We start from the raw sequence: 21,257 nt of genomic DNA, 5'->3' as shown, positions 1-21,257 counted from the left end.
AGACCCAAGCACGCAAAGGGTTGTGCTTATATTGTTCTAATATGTCGTGCTGTGTGCCCTGTCTGAATAATAACATTCCATTATTGGGACTGCAGAGCAATTCCAAAACATTAGCAAAATTGGCAGGAGATAAAATGGCATAAACAGAGGAGCTTGAAGGGAAAGAAAGGGTTAAATTCCTGCCCAAACACACAAGAGGTGAGACAGATTCTGTTGGAAGGGTGCTGGGAGTTGTTTAACAGCAGAGTGCTGTGGCTGCCAGTCTCTGGCTTGTAAAGTAGTTGAGGCTGATAAATGACTCTTCTCCGTCAGTTTTTAGGCCTCTGCTCAAATTATTAATGCCAAGCTCTTAGCTGAACCCCAAGAAATAATAAAGACCTGCTAATGCTGTCTGTGTTTTGCCTTCTCACTGCAAAACTGTAATTAGACCAGTTTCTGTAATTAAAGGGGAACTATCAGGAAAATGAGAAATTAATTTAAGATTTATCATACTGAAATAATAAACTTTCTAAATACAATCAAGTTTATCTTCACTATTCCTCTCTTAGCAACTTCATTCTGTCTTCATTCAGGAGCTCACTCTATTAAAGTCACCAGACATTCTGTCTCTCTACATGCAGGATTTGTGCAAAAGGCAGTTATTTTGTTTGTACTGGAATCGGTTATTTGAGTGAGCTCTAATTCATCTTCTAGGAAAGGAAGCCCCCCTTTAAGATATATTGGATCATTCATCTGACACCCAACTCCTGAATGAAAGAATGACGAGAAACAGAGGGAATAGTGAAAGAGAGGAAAAGTGAACATAAACTTGATTATTTCAGAAACAAAGCAGAATTTTGAATTGATTGCATTTAGAAAGTTTTTACTTGAGTATGAGGAAGCTTATATTAAATTAAAATTTTTGCGATAGTTCCCCTTGAATATAATGTGTAATGTGAGCAATTAAAACACTAGCCTTGTATTTTCTTTGCATGCTAGAAAAAAAGCATCTGACCCTTCCTTGAAGCTATTGAATGTATCTGCTAATACAACTGCTTCAGTGAGAGAATTCCCTTCAAAGCTCTCATCTCTCATTAAAGTCTTCTGTATATTAATGTCTACTAATTTGGCACCTCCCCTCCTCCGGTAATTTAACCTTTCCTTCTCCTTTAAATCTCCTGCAGCATTTTTCAGCTTATGCAGAAAGCAAAGCAAAGGTTCCATGGACACAGAAAGCAACAGAGTAAAGAATATAAATTGTATCTACCCCCAGGCAGGGAGCCGCAGGGAGCCAAATCTCAGGGGTCCGAGTGGTAAATTATCTCCTGTGAGAGAGAGAAAATAAAGACAATTTATAGTTGCACGGACATTCAGATTCCAGTTAAATTTTTATGCAAAAGGTTACAGCTCTAAATAGAGAGAGGGCAATACACTTCTATGTTGATTCTAAAGGGGAGAAGAGGATAATAATCACACCCAAAAACACACATTTCAGGGAACATTACTACTTGTATAAATAATACAGAGTCATTTACTGCCACCCAGAGGAAAAAAATGGAAATATGGCATTTTCTTTCAATTATAAGGAGTCCTGGGCCCTTCCCAAAGCTTAAACTATCCAGTAACTAGAACCACATAATCTCTATACAGGTTCACTGGGTTCATTTCAGTACTTGCTCTCTGAGCCTGGAAAACCAGACAACAACTGCACCAAAGACTATATATGTTCTATGGATATCAGACGGGTCAGCAATGTGCCGGTGCCATGTTTGCCGATTAAACGGTCTGTTGTAGGGATACAATAAATCTTGGTTTCAATTCGGGATTCAGTTGAATCTGAACCTTTTTTTAGCAGGTTTTGATTGAATCCAAGAGGTTGGCCGAATGGAATTCTATACAATGGTAAAATTTGCTTTGTGTCTGCACAACAGCCCTTTTGTGACCACACATTGGGAGTTTCCTGATTTGGTTTGGTATTCGACCAAATCTGTTCCCCAGGGATGTATGTATGTCAGGAGGGCATTTGTCAGATAATCCTACAATTGAGGGGACTGACCATTATTATCTGTTCTGAAGAAAAATCTCTGTTGGTCGGATGAAAAGAAGCAAGGTTCAGCCTGAATGCAACATCAGTAAAATCACCACACACACGTAGGGCCACTAGTACCATGAGTCGGGTGCCACATAGGTTGCAGTGGGGGGGGGAAGTTGGTCGGGCCAAAGTGCCTAAGGTGCCTGGCCAACCACTACCGTAAAGTAGCACTTTTACCTTGCAGCCCTGGGACCTGAGTTTGATTCCAGTCAGGACACTATCTGTCGCAGTTCGGATGTTCTTCCCATATCAGTATGGTTTTTTCCTCCAGGCTCCAGGTACTCTGGTTTCCTCCCACACTCTATAAACATACAGATCAGCAGAGGGATAATAGTACCGGGCCTGGTGGTTTTTAAAATTTAAGGGGGCCCAGCTACTGCAAGGAGCTGAAAGCCTCCGAAGAAGAGGAAAAGTCGCCAAATTGAGCCAAAGAAGAGGAGAATAAAGAAGGTAAGTTCTGCTGAACACTAATGGTCTTTTTTTTCCTCCCTGGCCACCATTTTTTTCTTACTTTTATGGGGGACTCTGGCCACCAATGTTTTTTTTTGAACTTTTGGGGGGGGCTGACCCCCAATGGCTTTTTATAACTTGTGTTGGGGGGGGGGGTGTTTTTACCATTTTAGCACTGATGCCTGTGTGGCCTTTTTACTGAGGTGTAAGTTATGGGCTCCTGATAAAACTGACCCTAGAGCATGTGAAAGTGAGAGGGACCAGGGTTGAACTGGGCCGGCCCAAATGCGCTATTTGCAGGCTTCTTCCTGCCGCTACCACCCAAAAAACATAGTACTCATGTGTGTGGCAGTACAGCAGGGGGGACCCCGGGCCTAGGTTTGCCACCTGGCCGGTAAAAATGATGGTTGATCCCAATGTTATTAATAGGGAAAAATGATAAATATATAGGAAGGCCGGTATTTTTTTTCCGGAAAAGGTGGCAACCCTACCCGGGCCCCCCAGTCTGACCCTGAGATGAACCTTAGATTGTAAGCTCCACGGTACAGGTCCTGCACACACGTGCTACAGAAATAGCAGGAAATACACAATACAGCAGCAACAACCCTGTTTCACAAATGAGACGTAAGAGAACACATTTCATGAAGCCTCAGTTGCCCTTTAATCTCAATCAATTTGTCATACTACAAGATTCCATTACACCAGTCCTTCCTTCTTGCCACTCTCCTGCACATATAACTGCATTCCTCCCAACCACTTGTTGTTCCACATACTGTTCTGTGCCATCATTCCAAGCACTTATCCTTGGCACCCCCTCAATTATATCATCATTATATCTATCATTGCTTTGTCAACCCCACTAACAGACACCTCAATGTTACCCTTATCATTCCACATCTACTGTGCCCATCATAAACCCCCATTGACTTCATTTGCCCTTACTAGACATGGGCGCCCCGCGCTCCCGAGATCGTGACGTCAGCGCGTCCACTCTCCAGGGCACGTGGGCCGTCTCCATGGGAACGAGATGCTTTGGGGAAACTTCAGCGGATGAGAAAATCTAAAAACCAAGAGGGGGATCGGCGTCTCGGAGGGCTCCATCTGAGCAACTGTGACTCCAAAAGGTGAGTAAGATCAGGGCTGAGGGGGGCAAAGCATGCTGGGTACTGGCAGGAGGGCATGTCCGGAGGGTATGTCCGGAGGGTTAGACTGATAGAGAGGATAAGATGAGGATATTTAGTGGGTGGCAGGTGTATAAGTTGTACTGCTGCTGCTCTATATGTGTATCTGGCCTATATACACGCATTTACAGGAATGTGGCTGCTCACCTTTAAATTAACCTTTAGTAGGATGTAGAGAGTGAGATTCTGTGACAGTTTGCAACTGGTTTTCATTTTTTATCATTTGTGTTTTTTGAGTTACAAAAAAATAAATAAAAGTAAATAATGAAGGCCAATTGAAAACTTGCTTAGAATTAGCCATTCTACAACATACTAACAGTTAACTTAAAGGTCAACCACCCCTTTAAGAATCAGGCCTTGACTATATATATATATATATATATATATATATAATACACAAAAGCCATGAATATCTTGTAAATGATATCCTTATAAACGGTGAGTTCTGATGTCAGCAATTATAAACGGTGAGTTCTGATGTCATTTCTGTCACATAACTCACTGAAACTTGTGTATTATAATAAATAAAGTACCCCCTGTTGCAAAATATGAGGATATTAGAAGTTACCTTTGCGCTTTGCATATATCATAACTGAAACATTCCTTACAATACTAATTCGTTCTCTCTCTCTTCAGCTTTTCAGATTAGCAAGCGTGCCTTTAAATATGAAACCAATCTACATACCAACTGATTCATCCTACACGGCTGATACTGGCTCACGGTGCTCGTAAGTAAATATACTAAGTTACCACTGATATTTAAAGGAACAGTAACATCAAAATATGAAAGTGCTTTACTGTTTTCCTGCATTAGTAAAACGTGCGTGTTTGCTTCAGAAAGACTACTATAGTTAACATAAGCATGGTGCTGTGTAGCCATGGGGGCAGCCATTCAAGCACAGGATACACAGTAGATAACAGATAAGTACTACTATAGTTTAAATAAACAAGCTGCTGTGTAGCCATGGGGGCAGCCATTCAAGCACAGGATACACAGTAGATAACAGATAAGTACTACTATAGTTTATATAAACAAGCTGCTGTGTAGCCATGGGGGCAGCCATTCAAGCACAGGATACACAGTAGATAGTAGATAAGTACTACTATAGTTTATATAAACAAGCTGCTGTGAGGCCATGGGGGCAGCCATTCAAGCACAGGATACACAGTAGATAACAGATAAGTACTACTATAGTTTAAATAAACAAGCTGCTGTGTAGCCATGGGGGCAGCCATTCAAGCACAGGATACACAGTAGATAACAGATACGTACGACTATAGTTTATATAAACAAGCTGCTGTGTAGCCATGGGGGCAGCCATTCAAGCACAGGATACACAGTAGATAACCGATAAGTACTACTATAGTTTATATAAACAAGCTGCTGTGTAGCCATGGGGGCAGCCATTCAAGCACAGGATACACAGTAGATAACCGATAAGTACTACTATAGTTTATATAAACAAGCTGCTGTGTAGCTATGGGGGCAGCCGTTCAAGGCTCAGGTTACATAGAAGATAACATATGCATTCTGCAGAATATCATTGTATTCTATCAGAGAGCTTATCTGTTATCTGCTACATAAACTGTGCCAAGCTTTCTCCTTATTCAAAAATCTAGGGGGGGCGGTGGAAGCACTCTTAAGGCCAATTTAAGTATAATGGAAGTGCCACTTACAATGCACTTCCCTGGGCCCCTGTCTCATAAGTAATTCAATATAAATGCAAGTGCATATGTTTACAAAACAGGGGTTTTTAGTTACAAAGTTATGATCATAAAGTTGAAAAGCCACCATACCACGTCAAGGTGGCCTTAAGAGTGCTTCCACCGTCCCCCCTAGATTTTTGTATGTTCGCCTGAAGCTGTGGCTCAGCTCAGTGTGGTTTTTTAATAGCACCCCATACCCACCCCTTTATACTAATGGTGGTCCTATGCTTTTAAATATGGGCGTTGGTTTAAGCAATCGCTCTCTCTTAAAAGCCCTTGCAGGCGGGGGAGGATTTAGCTTTCAGATTGAAACCAATGCACAACACACATTGTGTACAGGTAATGCTTTTATGCAGAGAAGTATCTTTTTATATTGTGACCTGAGTTAAGTAAGTTAGGGACCGCCATATGGGGTTTACCTTGATGTGGTATGGTGGCTTTTCAACTTTATGATCATAACTTTGTAACTAAAAACCCCTGTTTTGTAAACATATGCATTTGCATTTATATTGAATTACTTATGAGACAGGGGCCCAGGGAAGTGCATTGTAAGTGGCACTTCCATTATACTTAAATTGGCCTTAAGAGTGCTTCCACCGTCCCCCCTAGATTTCTCCTTATTCAGCCTAAATGGCTGCCCCCATAGCTACACAACAGCCTATTTATATAAACTATAGTAGTCTTTCTGAAGCAAATACATAACCTTTACCAATGCAGGGCACTAGTACATTATATTTTAATTAGTTTAAAATGCTTTTATTTTTTGGTGTTACTGTTCCCTTAAGGCAAGAGTTTTCCACTGGCCGATAATTGGCAATGGTTGGACAATAGAAGGTCATTAATGAAGTGGGTAGAAAGCCATATCCATATCATCACTCGGCATAGAGAACACCGGTGTGGATATAAAAGGATGGATTTGTAATTTGGGAAGTGATGTTTCAGTTGGATGAATCTCTGGGGGAACTGTGATCAGCGGATGAGGATTGGTTCATAGTAAGTGTAATTGCTGTCCAACAGAACTGCTAGACCCGCCAGTGTTCTGTCTGTCCCCTCGAAGTTGGATGAGAATATTTCAAGCCGCAGTGGAGAATCTTATGCAGGAATCAAGAAGTTCTCTCGGTATTCTGATCCAGATTCCCCTCCAGCTGAGAAATTAGCCAAAGCTCAAATAATGGCCGAGCATTTCATGAAGGAGAATAAGGTGAGAGATGAACTGCAGACTGGCTTTACAGTTTAAGAAGCAGCATTGGTTGCTTAGGGAATTCTCCATAGTAAAACAAGTCATCCACAGCACCAATGTGTTACACTGCTCTTTCCACATCACAGCCGCTCTACACAATGAATATTTTATACATTTCCCTTATGTCAGCTCTGTGGTCACAATACCCATGCCTCTGTCATGCAGTCATCACTTTCTAATTCCCATGAGATTTCCCAGAACCCTTCAAAACAAAAACAAATGAAGTGAAACCTATATTGGCTAACAATAAAAATACTTTGCAAGCTTGCACTACAATACTTTTTTTATTTGTTTGGTTTTTTATTTGTTATTTTTGCTACTGGCTAACACAGTACCACAGTTTTTGTTTTGTGCAGAACCCTTCAGAAATTGCTGTGTGCCATTGTGCTTTTACCATTCCTCTGCCCAACAGAAAATGGTTGAAATGGAGCTGTTGAACTCCCACAGCCGCTGTGTCTGGAAGTCACAGAGTTTGGCATGACACTTTCTTTTTTCCTATTTATCTTTATTCCTTATTCAAAGCAAAGTGAAGGGTGTATGCAGTGAGGCAGCCATGTGCCAGTCAGATTTAAATGGGTCACTTTTTTAGACCTGCTGTTGCAGATGTCTCTGGGGTTGTCAGTATCAACAACAAAGCCCAGCGTTGTATTTCATTTAGTATTCACAGGTTCAGAGCCAAAAGGGAGGATTACCATTGTGAGCCTTGTCAGTCATTTCTGCCTATGATCAGGAAATATTTGTAGACTAAGGCACCTCTTCTCTTTGTTTCCAACAGGGCCGTAAAGCAAACTGTGAACTGATTCAGTGTGTGGCCTTAAGTCGAATAGTCTACGGGGACGGACACTGGAGACTCGCCCAGGCATTTGCCAACCTTGCTTACAGTTATCTGACCCTCAGAGGTACAAGCATAGCTTATAATAGGGGCCATCTGTAAACCCCCAGTGCAGTGCAACACAGAGAGCCTAGACACCAATAATAATCTAATAATAATATAGTGAATAAAGTACCCCCAGTTGTAAATTATAAGGATATTATAAGTTACCAAGGATTTGGCCGAGTGTTTTTATACAGGCCATGGAACTCCGAGGTAACTTCTAATATCCTTATATTTTGCTACAGGGGGTACTTTATTTATTATAATACACAAGTTTCAGTAAGTCAGGTGACTGAAATGACATCAGAACTCACCATTTATAACTGATTACATCAGTACTCACCGTTTATAAGGATATAATTTACAGGATATTCATGGCTTTTGTGTATTATATAATAATCTTCTTTAATGATACTTTCTGTCAGTCCTCATCTTACATATTCACAAGTTCAAGATATGTAACCAGATATGTGGGACTATGTATAAATAAATAAGAATCATCTAGTAGTTGCACCATAGAGTCTCTCTCCAGTGAGGATGTCTGGTGCTATTTTTGCCTTATACAGTAGTAGCTTTATTGTCTATAGCAGTGATCCGGAACCAGTAGCAGCTTGTTAGTAACATGTTGCTCCCCAACCTCATTGATGTTGCTCCCAGAGACCTTATTTTTGAATTCCATGCTTGGAGGCAAGTTTTGGTTGCATAAAAACTAGGTGTACTGTCAAAGAGTCTCCTGTAGGCTGCCAGTTCACATAGGGGCTACCAAATGGCCAATCACAGCCCTTATTTGGCACCCCCCAGGAACAGATCTCATGCTTGTGTTGGGTAAAAAAGGTTGCAGCCGGCCTATAGTATCAGTTACTATTCCAATGACTGGAAAAAATGGGAGCTGGTGGTTAACTCAGGCCCGGATTTGTGGCTAGGCCACATAGGCCTGGGCCTAGGGCGGCGAAATTTTTGGGGCGGCACGACGCCCAGCCGCATTTTTGAAACACTGGGGACTTAACGCTCCCCAGCGCTTCTGCCTCAGCGAGCACCACAGCCTGTGGACACAGGGCGGCGCGACCGGAAGCAGCAAGGGTATGGATCGTGCGGCCTTGGGGTGTCGCTTCGTTAAATCCGGCCCTGGGGTAACTCAGTGGCAGGGACAGGAGTAGGATGGCAAAACACACCCCATATTCTTACAAAAAAAAACAATGACATGGGGCAAGGAAAAGTAACACCAAAAAATTAAAGTGATTTAATGCCCTACACTACTACCTGATCTGTTTGCTTCAAAAACACTACTACAGTTCATATAAACAAGCTGCTGTGTAGGAATAGCGGAAATTGAAAAAATTCTATATGGCACAGGTTAAATAGTGGATAACAGATAACACCATTATGTTCTACAGAGCTTATCTGTTATCTGCTGTGTAACCTGAGCCTTTTCTCCTTTGAATAGCTGCCCCCATTGCTACACAGCAGCTTATTTATATAAACTATAGTAGTGTTTCTGAAGCAAACACAGCAGTTTTACCAGTGCAGGGCAACACTGCATTATATTTTTATTACTTAAAAACACTTATTTTTTATGTAACTGTTCCTTTAATTTGATGTGTATTTTGTGTGCCGTAGCATTGCCAGCCCAGGCCAGAGCGCATGCTGAGTCCGCTAAAAATATCCTGCTCCGAGGGGTCGACATGTCGAAGTCTGCAGAAGAAAAAAGAGAAATCATGGGAACCCTTGTGACTATCTACTACACCCTGGGCATGGCACACGTCATGCAGAATAAATATCCTTTCAGTGCAGCTCATGGTGACATTAGGTATGGACTGGGGGTAGGGGATTACTATTGTGCTGAAAGGGTAGTCATTCACAATCACTAGGCACAAAAAACAACTTGCCAGTTGGGACAGTAATTGATCTGGTCATATTGTAAGATGCCCAAGAGGTATCATTTGTTGGTTAAAATCAGCCATGTTTGGTGCTGGATTTGATAATCTGAAATAGATTTACTGGTTCCTTGGCACCCTTGTACATTTTGGTGCAGAGGAGCTTGTGTTAAAGGAATTGTTCAGTATAAAAATAAAAACTGGGTAAATAGATGGGCTGTGCAAAATATATATTTTTTAATATAGTTAGTTAGCCAAAAATGTAATCAAAGACTTGGAAGAGGACACATGGGTCATAACTGTTGCTTTTGAATCTGACCTGCATGCTGAGGATCACTTGCAAACTCTTTGAAGAGTTATGTCCTATGTGGGCCTCCTTATAGTCACTGACTAACTTCTGGCTATTATGTTACACATCCAGTCACTCCAGCCTTTATACATTACACATTTGGCTAACTAACTATATAAGAAACATTTTTTATTTTGCACATTCTATTTACCCAGATTTTATTTTTACACTGAACTGTTCCTTTAAAGGAGAACTAAACCCCCCGTGAATCAAAAATCCCCATCCCCTTCTGTTCATTGCCCCCCCTCTCTGCTTTCTCGCTCCTTAGTAACTCAGTGGAAAAATTGTCCCTGTCATGTACTTTGGAATATTCATGCAGAGTAGCGGAGCTCTCCGGCGCCATCTTCTGTATCTTCTGGTTGCTCACGGAAGTGAGCGCCGGCACGGAGCTTTTTCGCACATGTGCAGTTGGGACCATTCTGGTATTCGTGCCTACTGCGCATGCGCGGAAAGCTCCAAAGATTGCCGAACGAAAAGGAGAGTATCCGAAGATACAGAAGATGGTGCCGAAGAGCTCCACTGCGCTACTTTTCATAATTATACCAAGGTACATAACAGGGATACTTTTTCCCCTGAGTTACTAAGGAGGGAAAAAGCATTGAGGGGGGCCGATGGATGGAAGGGGATGGGGATTTTTGATGAACTGAGGCTGGTTTATGTATTGCCTTGTCATTGCAGTTTGGCCCCTGTAGCTTGCAGTGTGACAGGTAGAAATAAAGGAGCAGTCAGATCAGATGTCAAGCAGAAAATAATAGCAAGTGCCAACTACTGTCAAGAATTGAACAAATGGACAGTAGGGGATCATGGGACAATGAAGTAAAACTGGATAAGCAGTGAGTTTCAGCAATGAAAGGGCAAGGAAAGAAAGGAATAGATGTTATGGGCACCATAAAGAGTGAATTAACTGGATGGATTTCCTTAATTTGCCCCACTGGAAAGGAGTCGTACCTCAGCCTGCAGAAGGTGGAGAAGATTATCGATGAACTGGAGGATATACAGGAGCGGAAAGCAATTACATTAAAAGTATCCGAGAAAGACATTTCACTGGCTCTGGGGCAGTAAGTGTAATTGTTTCTTTCATGCCTCATTTTTTTCTATTTGACTGAATTAATAGTAGTTATGAGACTGGTATTAAAGGGATGAGGTGGCAACCCTATGTGTGGCCCTTTTAATTGATTGAGGGCTATATCTAAAACCCCCGGCATCTTGTGATGACTCTTTGTAAATCGCATACCCTTTATCATATTAACCAACTGTCCTGAATATGCTCAGCAATGAGATAACAAATAGGCTGACCAGAATGTGGGCCGCGGTTTATATGTAAATGTGGAGGAGGGTCTAAAATGTGAGCATTTTCAAGTTTAAAGGAACAGTAACACCAAAAAGTGATTTAAGTGTTTTAAAGGAGAACTAAACCATAAAAATGTATGTGGCTAAAAATGGCATATTTTATATAGTGACCTTATTGCACCAGCCTAAAGTTTGAGCTTGTCAATAGCAGCAATGATCCAGGACTTCAAACTTGTCACAGGGGGTCACCATCTTGGAAAGTGTCTGTGACACTCACATGCTCAGTGGGCTCTGAGCAGCTGTTGAGAAGCTAAGCTTAGGGCTCGTCACTAATTATCCAGCAGAAAATGAGCTTCCCCTGTAATATAAGATGATGCTACAGGGCTGATTATTAAATTCTGATGTTAATTGCACTGGTTTCTGTGCTGCCATCAGGGTTCCCACCTAGCCGGTATTTTACCAGACTAGTCGGTTAAACACCTGCCAGGGCCGGGGCCGGTATTACAAATTTACCTGAAATGTAGCTGTCGGTAATTTGTAATATGCTTAACAAAAGGCCTTGCCCTTGGGTGGAAACTTAACATTACTTCTTCATCTTCCCCTCACGCGGTGTGGCCCCACCCCTTTAGTGGAGTGGCCCGCCCCTTTTGCATCACAACCTGTCATCTTCCCCTCACGCGGTGTGGTCCCGCCCCTTTAGTGGAGTGGCCTGCCCCTTTTTGCATCACGACCTGTCATCTTCCCCTCACGCGGTGTGGTCCCGCCCCTTTAGTGGAGTGGCCCGCCCCTTTTTGCATCACAGCCTGTCGTCTTCCCCTCTTGCGGTGTGGCACAACCCTTTTGCGTCGCGGCTCCGCCACTTTTTGCGTCATGCCCCGCCCCTTTGGTTCCCAACTCCCCGCTGGCCGGTAAATTTTTTTTTACCAAGGTGGCAACCCTAGCTGCCATGTAGTAATTATCTGTATTAATTACTAATCAGCCTTATATTGTGACATTTCTATTCTATGTGTACTGTATATTGTGAGTGGGTCCCTAAGCTCAGTAAGTGACAGCAGCACAGAGCATGTGCAGTGAATCAGCAGAAAAGAAGATGGGGAGCTACTGGGGCATCTTTGGAGACTCAGATCTTTACTGCTAAAGGGCTGTGGTTGCCTTGGGCTGGTACAGAAGCACAAAACATAATGTACAACATTTCTAGCTTCTTCTTTAGTTAGACTTTAGTTCTGCTTTAAAGGGGAAGTTTTTGTCCTTGTCACAAGTTGCTGTTACCAGACTCTTGCCTTTGTTTTAGGTCATTGCATAAGGGTAATGGGGCCCCTTTAGCCGTTATTATTCACACTTTGGAGATAAGTGGATGCTCAATGCTGGAATGTATGTATGGAAACATGATCCACACACCATAATGATAGCTGGGGTGTCTGTCACAAGTTCTTTGAGTGGGAGGTGCCATATTGCTCGCCTCACACATTAGTTAGATTACTAGCACTCATATAGAAAAGGATTGCTATGCTTAGATTGGCCTTAACACAACAAGATCTTTCCCTTTCTCTAAAGGGCCTGCCTGCTGCAAAATAAACCAAGTTCTGCCATTAACTATTTTGAACAAGCTGCGGATTTCATCATCTCCTCCAAAGGGGACAGCGCCTCAGAACTGATCGGTCTGTATCAGGATATGGCCAGGGCCGAGTTTATGAGGAAGAAACCAAACGGTGCCATTGAGCACCTGCTGCAGGTACAGTGGCCTTGCAAGGACATTTACATTGAGAACAGTTGCAGTTTCTCTCACTGTACTGAATAACAAATCCGCTCCTTTGTCTGACTCTAAATACTTTCTGGCCAAGACGTCAATTCCCATAATGCCTGGCATGTTCTGTCATTAACAGACCTTTCATTAGGAAATATAGAATTATAGACGTGTGCAAGGCATTGTGGGAATTGGAGTCTTGTCTAGAAGAAAGCTGCTACACTGGTACACAGGGATGAGAAGTATTTACCTTGCTGTAAACAAGATTCAGGCATAGTTGTAATACACTAACACACCAGTCTGGAACTTCTCCATAATCTTCATATACTGTATGAGCCGGGGTACAGAGCACAAAACTGCAATAATAGCATCCCTAATAGTGCTGCCCTCTAGCATCCCCCATCCCCAGCCTGCACTTGGTTTGGCCCCCTATTTACTTAAGCATCTCTTCTACAGCTCTTTCCTGCTTTCTCTGACATTGCATAACGTTGTCAGGCCACAAATACAGTACAGATGTTTTATCTGTACTGGGGAGGATATTCCCTGTATTTACTTCTACTGGGGAGGGTATTGTAAGTAATATATCAGTGTTTGCAGATGACACAAAATTATCCAGCCCAATTAATTCCATCCAGGATGTGGCATCCTTGCAACATGATCTTGACAAACTGGCAATCTGGGCAGCTAAGTGGCAAATGAGATTCAATGTTGATAAATGTAAAGTCATACCCTTAAAGGAGAATTCAATCCTAATGTTTTACTTAACCCTCAGTGCAGATTCAGGCATTGGAGTTCATGGGCGCAATCTTCTCTTTGGAAATCTTCAGAATGAGACCAGTGTGTTGGCACATGTGCAATTTTCTGATTCGCGACAACTGCGCAAAAACTCGCCGGTCTAATTCGAATGATTACTGAAGATGGTGCCCATGAACTCCGATGCCTGAATCTGCACAGAGGGGTTAGTAAAACTTTAGGGGCATTTGTCTGGGGGAACACTTAGGCTGGAGAAAGGAGGGAGGGGGTCTATGTAGGGTAGGGGGGTAGGGTTTTTTAACTTTAGGGTTGAATTCTCCTTTAATGGGACTGCACTAGGCAAATCCATTATGGAAAAGGACATTGGAGTCCTTGTAGATGATAAACTTGTCTGTAGCAAGCAATGCCAGTCAGCAGCATCAAGGGCAAATAAGGTCTTGAGCTGTATTAAAAGGGGCAGAGATTCACGGGAGGAGGGGGTCATTCTTCCACTGTATAGAGCACTGGTAAGGCCCCATCTAGAATATGCCGTACAGTTTTGGTCTCCATCACTCAAACAGGACATTATTGTATTAGAGAGGGTACAGAGAAGGGCAACTAAGCTGGTAAAAGGTATTGAAAGGTATAAGCTGGAGAAGAGACGCTTAAGGGGAGATATGATAACTATGTATAAATATATAAGGGGATCATATAATAATCTCTCTAATGCTTTATTTACCAGTAGTTCTTTCCAGCTGACACGAGGTCACCCATTTCGATTAGAAGAAAAGAGGTTCTGCCTAAATATTGTGAAGGGGTTTGTTACAGTGAGAGCTGTGAAGATGTGGAATTCTCTCCCTGAATCAGTGGTACAGGCTGATACATTAGATAGGTATAAGAAGGGGTTGGATGGTGTTTAGCAAGTGAGGGAATACAGGGTTATGGGAAATAGCTCATAGTACAAGTTGATCCAGGAACTGGTCCCATTGACATCTTGGATTTTTCCCCTCTGAGGCAAATTGGCTCTAGGAGGGTTTTTTTGCTTTCCTCTGGATAAACTAGCAGTTAGGCAGATTTTATATAGACATGAAAGGTTGAACCTTGTTACTATGTTATAATGGCGATACACGTGTCCCTGTTTTCTGACACGCAGTCTGTTTATTATTATTCAACAGGCACATTCAATTTCTCAAGCCAACTATAGAAGTAACAGCACGGAGGCGGCACAGAGCGGGTTGCAGTTGGCTAAAGCTTATGCTGCGTCTGATTATCACGGTGAGTAGGAACAAACTCATGAAATTCTGATTTTAGTAAAACGGCAGCTCTTAAAGGGCAACAGCGAGCCCTAACGTGTACACAACAGCAGAACCAATGGGCAATACTCAATTTATATGGATTAACCAGCGTTCTTTACACAGCATGAACACTGCAAGGTGTAGTTATACAAGAACAAGTGATAGATTAGTGGTGTGTAGGTCTGAGAGCAGTGATATCTGTAGTGAGAGACAAATAATAATATCCTGCAGTGTAAGTGGCTCAGGCTTGGGTAGCCTTGACTGATCGGATGGATTTCTGTTCCGTTATTAGAGGCAGCTCACAGGTACTTCACAGAGAGTCTCAGCGCTTACCAATCAGTGGCAGGTCCTGATGACCCCCGGACATTGAGTGCCTGTGTGGAATTCAGCAAATGGCTTGTTCAGATCGGGAAGAAACAGGTAGGAAAGCACAACACCCCTTTATCTATTTTACTATGGTAGGTGGCCAGACTCCCAGGGGACTTGCTTCATTGTTTCATATGTCCATCAGTCCATGTGTGGGGCCCCCTAATAATGGAAAAGGAAGAGTACTCGCACACCCGTGCCAACAGAGAAACAGGTAACTCGGTGCCCAGCGATAGAGGCAACCTCCAGTGAATGGTAGGAATAGAAACACGCTGGCACACAAGAATCCTGTTGCTGGTTAAACCATGCACAAATTTTTAATGCGTAAGTGCGGTGCAACGTTTCGGGGCCACGCCCCTTCCTCAATGCTTGTGGCCCCGAAACATTGCACCGCACTTACACATTAAAAATAACAGGATTCTGTGTGCCAGCGTGTTTCTATGCCCCCTAATAATGGATCTGCTCATTCAAACTGTGGTGCAGCCAGACCAAAATCGACATGGCTGACAGTTAAAAGAATTGTTCAGTATAAAAATAAAAATCAGTGACTTGAGGGCGGGGGGGCACATGGGCCATAAAGGTGGCCACACAAGTGCAGATAAAGCTGCCGATATCGGTCATTTGGACCAATTTGACAGCTTATCTGCCCATGTATGGGGGCTTCCGACTGGTCTTCCCGATCGATATCTGGCCACGATTTCGATCGGGAAGGTTTGATTTTTTCCCGTCGGAGCCCCTTGGCGCATAGTAATTCGATCGTTCGGCCATACGGCCGAACGTTTGAATTACCCCCGATATAGCCATGCCGTTAGTGGCATATCGGCGATGTCGCCAAACGAGCGAATCTTTGAGTCTATGGCCAGCTTAACTGTTGCTTTTGAATCTGAGCTGAATGCTGAGGATCAATTGCAAACTCACTGAACAGTTATGTCCCATGTGGCCCCCTTATAGTCAGGCATTGGTAACTGCCTGACTATTATGTTAGACATCCAGTCACTCCAGCCTTTATACATTACATTTTTGGATAACTAACTATATTAGAAATATTTTTTATTTTGCACAGCTTATCTATTTACCCAGTTTATAATTTTATACTGAACAATCCTTTAACCCCTCTCTTTTCACTGGCCAGCATGGAACTGATTTGTTGGGCCTACGTCCCTTGACATCCGCTAATTTACTGACAGCAGAATAAGTGCACCTTGATCCTTCATATGTGAGGGCTAATTGCACCTCAGCTGGGTGAGCCATAATGCTAAATTAGCAGAGACCTGACTGGGGGGGGGGGGCTCCATAAACAATTCCCTTTGACTATTTTATTAGCTTGGTGGAATAGGAAAATAAATCTGCTGCTTTGGGTCAGTCTGAAGGGCTTGAATGTCAGATGATTGTCCCAGTTTAGTACCTTAGTATAGTTTCCATCAGGCAGGGGGTAATTAGCAGCTATGATGTCACTAAGTGGTCTCTGCACTTTATTACTGTCAGATGGGGTCCTGGAAAAACTAACCATTGATATTAAGTTACCTCCTGAATTTGCACTGCTTGACTATCAGCTGAAAAAAATAAACTTATAGAAAAGATGTTCAGTGTCGAATACAGTAATAGTTGGGGTTAACTTACCCAGAAAAAAGGGGGGTCCAGGTGCTCAAGCCCCAGACCTTCAGCTCGGGGAGGCAATTTGTTGCAAATTAGAAAATAGTAAAGGGCTGGCACATACCAGACCACACTCCACGAATGTATTTTTTAAAAAAGATTTTTATTGTGGCAAAAACATCACAGCAAAAGCCTTACACGTTTCGCGCCTTGGGGGCAATTAGTCATAGGCTTGACTCCTTTTGCCAATTGTACTCCTATGAGGAAATATTGGAATAAATATAAACATTTTATACATTTGGTCATTGCAAATACACGTAAATCAATTTTTTTGCATTGGATTCAGGAAAACTCCCCAGATCTCAAAGTTGTTTTGTCTTATCTAAGGTCTTTATGCTTAGATGAAGCAATAGATTTTAGATATGGTAGGGTTGGTTTCAGGGAAAATTCTTTGAAAATTTTGACATTCTGAAATCTGATGATAAAGTTATCATTAGGAAATATAGATATTATTTTGGATTCGGCTGAACCCCCGAATCCTTTGTGAAAGATTCGGCCGAATACTGAACCAAACCCTAATTTGCATATGCAAATTAGGGGTGGGAAGGGGAAAAATTTTACTTCCTTGTTTTGTGACGAAAAGTCACGCGATTTCCCTCCGCACCCCTAATTGGCGTATGCAAATCAGGATTCGGTTTGGCTGGGCAGAAGGATTCGGCCGAATCCTGCTGAAAAAGGCCGAATCCTGGATTCTGTGCATCCCTAGTAGATATAGTTCTGATGAAGATTCTTTTTACTGTTCCAAGATAGATTGATGGTATGTAAATCTTTTGTGCATCAATTTAGCAAATGCTTTATTTGTCTGATTGGTAGAGAGGAGGATTTATTTTTATTTCTATTTTATATTCATTTATGTTTCTTGGTGAATCTTTGTTTAAAGTCAACATTTGTTACTTTATTCTCAATGGATTGATGTGTAATAATCCTTTTATTTTGTAAACTGTTGGGCTTCATTGTAAGTCAATAATTTGTTGATTTTGCTCCTACTGTTTATTTTGAAATATCAATAAAAATAATTGGAACAGAAAGACGGGGTCCTGAATTCCAGTCACTCTTATTGAGCCTCGGGGGCCCAGTCCAACACTGCTGCCGTTTAGCTCATATAATATTGAGATAAGTTGACTGCTACATACTCAGTTACCCCCCAGCTGTAGCCCAAACACCTGGAATGGCCCATTATGTCTATGACACTGTTTATTCCTCCCCTGAAACGTATGACTTGCTGTATGTTCATTTGTCTCCGGCTGCAGGAAGCGTACAAGCTGCTACAAGGGGCCGTCGGGACGGACACTGAATTTAATGAAGAGCTGGCTGAGATTCTAAGTATAATGGGAAGCATATGCTTAGCAGATGGGAAGATACAAAAGGGCTACAAACTGCTGAAAAGGGTAATTTCTTGTGTGAGGAGTCTGATCAATTCTTTGTACTGGCAGCAGCAGCACAGGTTGGTAGCCACTCTATGGTCAGTCAGTGCCACCAGCAGCTAGATTTCTCCATACATTCCATAGCAGATTGCCAGAGCCATATCATTTGCCAAATCCTTTTTGTACAGGTACACGTCAAAATATCCAAGGTGTGCCAAAAAGATGTTACAAACCCATAGCAACAAGTCAGCTTTTAGCAGGCTAAATCAATAGTCTTTAAAGGGCATGTAAAGTCTAAAATAGAATAAGGCTAGAAATGCTGTATTTTGTATACTAAATATAAACATGAACTTACTGCACCACAAGCCTAATCTAATTTATGCTTTCAAAGTTGGCTACAGGGGGTCACCATCTTGTAACTTTAAACATCTTTGCAAGACTAAAGGTGGCCATACACGGAGAGATCCGCTCGTTTGGCGATGTCGCCAAACGAGCAGATCTCTCTCCGATATGCCCACCTTGAGGTGGGCAATATCGGGCTGATCCGATCGTGGGCCCTAGGGCCCATCGATCGGATCCTAACGAAGAGTAACGGGCGGTTGGATCGCAGGACCGCATCAACGAACAGATGCGGCTGCGATCCGAAGGGATTTTTCGTCCCATCCGATCGAGATCTGGCCGACTTTCGGCCAGATCTCGATCGGTGAAGCCCATCGTGGAGCCCCATACACGGGCCAATAAGCTGCCGACACGGTCTGTCGGCAGCTTTTATCGGCCCGTGTATGGCCACCTTAAGACTGTGCACATGCTCAGGGTGGTCTGGGCTGCTTAGGGATCATCATAAACAAAGCTGCTTGAGTTCTGCATGGCTGGGAAGTAAGGCGGGGACTCCCCCTGCTGTTCATAAGTATGATTGTTTCCCTGCTCAGCAGTTAGGGACCATCTGACAATTCCTATCCACAGCAGTAAATGAAGGGAGAATTTCACTGCATACAGTCAGGTTTCTTATAAAAACGGTACACATTTTTAATTTAAGTATATTGGAGATAGGTTTCTTTTTCTTTTTCATTAAAGAAAGTAAAAATGGGATTTTATTTTTTTGCCTTTACATGCCCTTTAAATCAGAAAGCAGCGACCATTTCCAACACAGTGCAGTTCTGATAAAAGTAAAGCACCCTGCATTTTTTAAAAAACTAGTTTTGCGTGTGACGTGTGCTAGGGACACTCTACACAGGTTTAATATAACTTTTAAAGGGCATGTAAAGTCTAACATAGCATAAGGCTAGAAATGCTGTATTTTGTATACTAAATATAAACATGAACTTACTGCACCACAAGCCTAATCAAACAAATAATTTATGCTTTCAAAGTTGGCTACAGGGGGTCACCATCTTGTAACTTTGTTATACATCTTTGCAAGACTAAGACTGTGCACATGCTCAGTGTGGTCTGGGCTGCTTAGGGATCGTCATAAACAAAGCTGCTTGAGTTCTGCATGGCTGGGAAGTAAGGCGGGGGCTCCCCCTGCTGTTCATAAGTATGATTGTTTCCCTGCAGAGCAGTTAGGGACCATCTGACAATTCCTATCCACAGCAGTAAATGAAGGGAGAGTTTCACTGCATACAGTCAGGTTTCTTATAAAAACAGTAGACATTTTTTAATTAAAGTATATTGGAGATAGGTTTCTTTTTCATTAAAGAAAGTAAAAATGGGATTTTATTTTTTTGCCTTTACATGCCCTTTAAGAAATTTACTGTTCTTAATGAATTTCCTTTTCCTTTAATGATGCCTGAACAGCCCCTTTTCAATGTGAGTTCCAGACTGATAGCGGGAGCAGTTGATGCTGAGGGGGCTCACATGTAATTCCATGGTTTTCCTGCTCCAAGCCCTTCTGTACATCTCGGCTAGCATCATTCTATGGGGTGACCACATAAAGGCACTAAGCTACAAGGGGAGTTATACAGGGAACTCTGAGTATCACTCATGTATTATAAGGGATAATGTAGCCCCTACTGTATATAATAAGGATATTAGAAGTCACTGAGAGGTTCCGTGACCATATAAAGGCACAAGGCTGCAGGCTGAGTTATACAGGGAACTCTGAGTATCACTCATGTATTATAAGGAATAATGTACCCCCTACTGTAAATGATAAGGATATTAGAAGTCACTGAGGGGTTGTTCTGTGACCATATAAAGGCAATAGTCAATAACTCAGATACATCACTGAGCACAATTTATTTAGTGATTTCCTTCACTTTTCCCCCCATCTATACTGTAATGCATAGGAGAAATGTTCCATGCTGCAGCCACAATAGCATTATATTATATTATATTAGCACTTTATACATACAGTAGAGCGGCAATATTATTCACTCACACCTTGGCTTCCATTTGTTCTTCCAGTGCCTGGACATTCAGGCTGCAGTGTATGGATCCCAGCACAGTAAAACCAAAGGAACACAACATCTCCTCACCACGTTGAAGAGGTAAGTTCTATATACTGGTCCCATTAACATATCACCGACTGGAATATAAATATATTGTATTTACACGTGTAATTCACACAAAAATATAATTTATGTACGGCATGGTTATTTTGTTCCTCTCTAAATAGATAAATAGATAGCTAGATAGATGATAGATAAATAGATAGATAAATAGATAGGCCTGCGGGGGAAAATGTTGATTAATGAATTGTCTTTTACAGGTCTGGAGTGGTTGGAGACTGAGAAAAGCAAGGAATGCTCCTACTGGGAATAATGTGGGATCATCTGTCTAGGTCTGTGGCAAAAAGAAAGGCAACAAATAGCCAGGGAATCCAGTCAGTGCAAATATCAGTTTAGTCTTTTCTACGCCTGAGCCCCAGCTCTACCTTTTACACTAGATTGTGACAGTGTGTCCATACAAGTATACATGTGTTGAGATTTTGTATTTATTTCACTATAAAAACAGAACTGTGTATTTTTTGGCCAAGGGCGTCAATGTCTGCTTTGTGGGTGTGACATGCAGGAGCCAGTGCCAATATGTGGGAACTTAAAGTGCTTTCTGTATATCCCAGTCACCT

General features: G+C 42.2%; 1 protein-coding gene across 3 annotated transcripts; it reads left to right on the top strand.

Annotated features, from left to right (window-relative positions):
• The first annotated feature begins 3,495 nt into the window (after positions 1-3,495).
• On the top strand, positions 3,496-21,166 carry ttc23l.L (tetratricopeptide repeat domain 23-like L homeolog). Of its 3 annotated transcripts, none has more exons than XM_018266457.2 (12): positions 3,496-3,645; positions 4,339-4,430; positions 6,427-6,610; positions 7,425-7,548; positions 9,141-9,297; positions 10,679-10,804; positions 12,591-12,768; positions 14,688-14,787; positions 15,100-15,227; positions 18,077-18,214; positions 20,597-20,679; positions 20,901-21,166. In XM_018266457.2, exons 2-12 carry the CDS (start codon positions 4,369-4,371, stop codon positions 20,920-20,922), a joined length of 1,302 nt encoding a protein of 433 aa, XP_018121946.1. In that variant the 5' UTR covers positions 3,496-3,645; positions 4,339-4,368; the 3' UTR covers positions 20,923-21,166. The 3 variants fall into 3 exon arrangements, with proteins under 3 accessions (XP_018121946.1, XP_018121932.1, XP_018121952.1); XM_018266443.2 differs by having other exon boundaries at positions 18,077-18,270; XM_018266463.2 differs by lacking the exons at positions 3,496-3,645; positions 4,339-4,430 and adding an exon at positions 5,694-5,748 and having other exon boundaries at positions 18,077-18,270.
• The last annotated feature ends 91 nt before the right edge of the window (positions 21,167-21,257 follow it).

This window comes from Xenopus laevis, chromosome 1L, assembly GCF_017654675.1.
Source record: "Xenopus laevis strain J_2021 chromosome 1L, Xenopus_laevis_v10.1, whole genome shotgun sequence".
NCBI lineage: Eukaryota > Metazoa > Chordata > Amphibia > Anura > Pipidae > Xenopus > Xenopus laevis.
The sequence above is the reverse complement of the archived record's forward strand: the minus strand, read 5'-3'. Positions and strand labels throughout refer to the sequence as shown.